Genomic DNA, 6,000 nt, shown 5'->3' with positions numbered 1-6,000 from the left:
GATGCAGCTACCCAATTACAGCTGCAGAGGGAACCATATATAATTGTCAGCTTAAATGTTCCTCTAATTGCCTATTCCTGACTGTGGGTCGATGGTGCTGCTCCTTTGGGTCATTTGGGCGTTGGTCGTCGATACTTTTGTCCTGAATTGTTGAGACAGAAGCGTCATTAAGAACAGGTGGAAGAGAAATGAAATTACTCTGATCCACTTCCACTTAAATCATTCTAGAAATGTTTGTTCTGGGAAAGCTCCTTTTTGGAGTTAAGTGTTAAATTAAGGAAGTGGTAATTCAGTATAGAGTTCTTAATGTAGAAGAGATATTTTTGTACGTAGTCCCTGGAAGGAACATCAGACATGTTTGTTAGCGATTGAATGGTCGCATTTTGCATGTGATTGAAAGCGAACCAAGGTATGCTTTCGTCTGTTGTTTGCAAATTAGCACTTTAATTTGAATTAGAGATACCTCGCAGTGCAGTGGTGTGACACACAGGGTATGTTGTTGTAATGATTCTTATAAATAATTTTTTCAATGAGAAACTATCGTTTTACGAGGACAGATCAACTGTTGTGAGTGCGTGTCTTTTTTATATGAAGGAATTAGTTGAAATGACATTAACTTGATTTACGGGCTAAATTAGTATATTTTCCCACTAATTAAACCAGAGACTGGGTATGTTCTATCCCATTGGGCAGAACCATGTGTCTGCTAATTTTCCTCCAGCACGTCCTGTGGACGCTTTCGTTGAGACTTAAATTTCATTATGATGCCTTGGTAACTTACCGGTCAACAGCGCAGACAATTTCTTAATGACTGGCTTCTGGCTAGCGATAATGAGACCTTGAGACGTGACTGCTCCACTCTATAGTATCTTCATTCCAACACTGGTTTGAGTAACTCATTCCATGGCGCAGAAGATAGTGATATCTATGAGGTTTGGGCTGGTCTCTACTGTAATATGTAATATATATATATATATATATATATATATATATATATATATATATATATATATATATATATATATATATATATATATATATATATATATATATATATATATATATATATATATATATATATATATATATATATGTATGTATATGAAAATTTTTTTTATCACACCGTGATTTATATACAACCATGAAGCTACAAATGTCGCTTAATATCAAATTCACGCTACCTCGGGAATATCCCCGATGGGGAATTATCACCGAAGGGGAATTTGTAAGTGTTAAATAGATTGGTACTGCCGGGTCTCGATCCCTCGACACAGATACTTATCCAGCGACTTCAGTCGACGGTCTATCCCCATCGGGGATATTCCCGAGGTAGCGTGAATTTGATATTAAGCGACATTTGTAGCTTCATGATTATATATATATATATATATATATATATATATATATATATATATATATATATATATATATATATATATATATATATATATATGTATGTATGTATGTATGTATGTATGTATGTATGTATGTATGTATGTGTATATATGTATATACTGTATATATATATATATGTGTGTGTGTGTGTGTAAGTAATGGATGTTGGGCTGCTGTCTCAGCTACATTTTTTTGAGTTTAAGATGACCTTGATTATTATTATTATTATTATTATTATTATTATTATTATTATTATTATTATTATTAGTAGTAGTAGTAGTAGTAGTAGTAGTAGTAGTAGTAAATGTTAAATATTTGCATTAGCAGTGAACCCTTCCCTAGACGTCAGCTTAAAACCTCCATCAAGAGCGTAAATAACCGTTCAATCTTCTTCCCACTGCTGGAGAAATGGAAAAATCTTGAGACAAAAAAAAAAAAACATGAAAAATATAAAGTGAAATTCATCTTGAGTGCCACCTGCTCCTTCTTCACAGCTGACAGAGCCATTAATTCCCCTCCGTTTTATATAAAAAAAGAACATTATGCTGTTTACCGATACGAACGTTAATTAAGAAGAAAAAAAAATATATAAAAAGCGATGAAGAAGCAAAATAAGAAAAACAACACTTTGCAACAACAGAGAGAAATATATTTGACGCGACATTTAAAAAGGCTTTGAGATACTTCTTGAAGTCTCTTAGCAGTTTTTCTTTTTTAATTTTATCAGGATCTCCTTCTTTGGTTAGAAACGTTCTGGTTAGTTTATTTTTTTTTAGTCTTCTGTGTGTGTGTATGTGTACGTTTATGTGTATATGTATGTGTGGGTGGGTTATAGGCATAAGTACATGCACATGCAGATATCTTCAAGCATGTTTAGGTATGTATGTGTATGTGTGCGTGTGTGTTCAGGTGAAGATATGATGGTCTGTTAACTTGGACCATGAACTATGTTTGTAAGTTAGTCGATTGTTGTGAGTCGCAGCCAGGTTAGAGTAGGGTATGGGCTTTGCAACTTCTGCCCAAAAAAATTTGCTGATGACCGCAAGGTTTAACACCATCTTGAACTCCTGCACCTCTCTAAGGGGAACATGTATATATATATATATATATATATATATATATATATATATATATATATATATATATATATATATATATATATATATATATACATATGTGTGTGTGTGTGTGTGGGTGGGTGGGTGTGTGTTCTCCTGAAGGGCAGGCGCTCCAGATGGGGTTAGCCTTGCGGTTATAAGCAATATATATATATATATATATATATATATATATATATATATATATATATATATATATATATATATATATATATATATATATATATATATATATATATATATATATATATATATATATATATATATATATTGTCGTGAACCGAGTCAGTATTTCGCCCATAATTCCGCCACATTTATCTCAATTCATGTTGGCTTAACTAAGTAAATGCAGTCTTGAGTGACCTAACGCTGAAAGGCGCATGCCAATGTAGGTAAACAGTTAACCTACAGCACATACTCACTTTAGCATGTATGCTAATACTAGTCACTGCGCACGTGCTTAGATACATACATACTCCAGTACAGTTAGGGTCAAACAGTGTCATTAAAGGCTCATACAGAAGATTAAATTTATAAGCAGATGGTAGCTTTGTGCTTAAAAATCGAATGGTCTAAGACGCATATTAATAGCTTCTTCTTTTTCTTACATAATATTAAGATAAAAATTTACTGGCGCGCTAAATATTGCGTCAAAAAAAGTTGCTCGTTTGGGACCACCCTGATTCTCGGATTTACACGTTCACGGGGAATTCAAACACGATCTCCGCTCATGCTTAGGTAAGGGTGTACCCAAGATTCAAGTCTGGGTGTTCGCCTAGCTGGTGGGGGGGGGGGGGGGCAGTGGGTGCCCCAAGGTGTATCCGAACGCAACATGTTAAGTTTTATGTTAAAAAAGTATTGCTGAACCCTTTTCACTTGTTTTTAAGTGAGAATATGTACTGTAGTTTTTCGTGGATTGCAGATCTTATGGTTTGAGTGTCATTTCTTAATGCTCTATTTTTTCATAATTTATTTCACGTGCCAAAATATGGCTAATCCCATTCGCCTGAATATTGTGAATGAATCGAAGCGTAATCAGGTAAATCTACTCTCCTCCATTTTCACCTGCCGTGTTTATGCCCGATTTCCTCCTGCGTGTTAGGTCGCACTGGGACGGCTTGCACCTGTCAGTTTTTTTATATATTTAGATTCTTCGAGGTAAAATCTCCTTTTTATGTTTCTTCTATAGATACTTGAGTGCTTTTATACACACATGGGTGATTTGCTTTTATGAGTGAAGTAAATTACAAGAGATAAAGTATGTGTAATATGATACATACGGGAAATGGCCTTGTGTTATTCTTCCTGCTCGCAATGAGTTCTTCAGTGGCCTGATTAAAAATATGTATACTTTATTAGTGATACGCATATGGCATTTTTACGTTTAATAAGCTAGATAAATTGTAAGAGATTCGGTGTATGCAAGATGATGCATAATGGAAATGGTCTTGTGTCATTTCTCCGGCTCGCAGTAAGCTCTTTAGTGTTTTGTTCAAATATGTATACTTTTATTGGTGACTTCTTTACAGGGTCAGTTTTTAAATAAAAGAACTGTTTTGAAAATTATGAGTGACAACTTTAAAAAAAAAAAATAGTGAGTAACATGCATTTTTTACAAGAGGATGCAGGATAATAAACATATTCATTACTATTGATATAAAAGGTAAGAATCTCAGTAATAACTTTTGTGAATCTGCGACTAACGAATACGTTGAGAGCTTCCTGATAATCCGAGGTTCTCGAGGGAAATGCAATTAGAGAACTTCCTGATGAAAAGCGAATCTTCTGGTACGTCGACAAAGCCCCTTCTTCTTTTATAGAGAAGTTTCTCTTTTTGAGACGAGTAGAAAAGTGTCGTCTGTTTAATGCACAAGATGAAGAAAATGTTTACACTTCGCTAGAGTTGGCATTTATTGCCTCTGGGGCCTCTAGCATTTATTCTTGAGAGTCCAAACATATGAGAAATTTACAGATATATATTCATTATCGGTGTTGCAGAAAGTGTTGCAATTTTCGCAGTTATTTCATGTGTGAACAAACACATGTGGTAGCCGTAGGACGTTATTTATTAAAAAAACAGACACGCTAAGTTATTCTGGCATTTCAGTGGCATATTAAGACTTGCATATTGTATGTTAGGGCCAGTTGAGGGTACTTTTAAGATCGTATACATTTGCTCGTTTTATTAAGAATTTTGCCATTGCGTAAAATGTCCTTTTGGAGGTTTCATTAAGAGCTTATTTTCAAAGGTGTGACTGAAACATGGTATAGCTATTCCATAGGCCATTATGATATTCTGATTCTGTGAAAATAATAAATCTAAAGGGTGCGAGCCATTATCTCGTTTACCCACATCCCTTGCCGTTCCTTATAATGGCTTTCATCTGATCTAAATTATAGCTGAACTTCCCAAGTACAAACAGGCTTTGCATTAGGGACAACCGAAAAGTACTATCCGTGTCTGTAGAATAATTGAACTTTGTTGCTGTATATTTTTCCCACTTGAACACAAACACTTATATATATATATATATATATATATATATATATATATATATATATATATATATATATATATATATTTATATATATATATATAATTATATATATACATATTTATTTTATATATATTTTATGTATGTATGTATGTATGTATATGTATATTATACATACATACACACACACACACATATATATATATATATATATATATATATATATATATATATATATATATATATATATATATATATATATTAAGATGTTCAAGAATGGAGAGAAACCTTAGTTAATGGAATTACAAGTGATTTGCTCTAATAAAGTATCGATAGTATGTTTGAATGGCTGGCTGAGCAGTATTTGTAAGGTAAGTTGGGATGAGATAATCTTTTTGTAAGTTCTGAGATGAACGTTATTCCATTATATGATAGTAAAGGTAATGGAAACAAACGCAAGAATTACAGGGGATTAATGGCACCCAGTATGCCAGGGAATGTGTATGTTAGGGTTTTGATTGAGAACGGAAAAGAGTCTACAAAAGGACTGGTAGGACAAGAACAGTGTGGGCTTGAAAATTGAAGAGAGTGGTGTTAAAAGTAAAGGAAAAATCCCTGTCACAGGTAGCATAAATGGGCCTAGAAAAATCTTATGGTCGAATTGATAGAGAGGCAGTAAAGAGGTAGTTGAGACTGTAAGGTATAGAAGGTTTCTTACCGAGAGAAATTAAAAGGTTTTACAAAGTGAATTGTGTGTTAGATTATATAGGCAAGGGTGACTGGGTAAGGCATATAAGAATGTCAGAGATATGATTGTGTCACATCCTCTTTGCTGTTCTATATCTTTATGGATGGAGTGATGCAAGAAGTCAGAGAAAGGATAGGAGCAATAAGTGCAATTTTGTGATAAGAAAATGAGTTGTGGCAGGAATGTGGAATGACTGATATTTGCAGATGACCCTGTGTCGATTTGGGATAGGGAGCAGAAAACC

The 6,000-nt window shown here is 33.7% G+C and overlaps 1 protein-coding gene across 1 annotated transcript in view; it reads right to left on the bottom strand.

Annotated features, from left to right (window-relative positions):
• Positions 1–6,000, bottom strand: part of LOC136831679 (uncharacterized) — a 185,712-nt gene that overhangs the window by 11,182 nt on the left and 168,530 nt on the right. The window contains exon 4 of the mRNA XM_067092308.1: positions 72–142. Within this exon, the coding sequence (XP_066948409.1) occupies positions 72–142 (71 nt within the window). The remainder of the gene's footprint in view (positions 1–71; positions 143–6,000) is intronic.

Source organism: Macrobrachium rosenbergii, chromosome 48, assembly GCF_040412425.1.
Source record: "Macrobrachium rosenbergii isolate ZJJX-2024 chromosome 48, ASM4041242v1, whole genome shotgun sequence".
NCBI classification, from domain to species: Eukaryota; Metazoa; Arthropoda; class Malacostraca; order Decapoda; family Palaemonidae; genus Macrobrachium; species Macrobrachium rosenbergii.
This window is presented reverse-complemented; position numbering and strand designations above follow the sequence as displayed.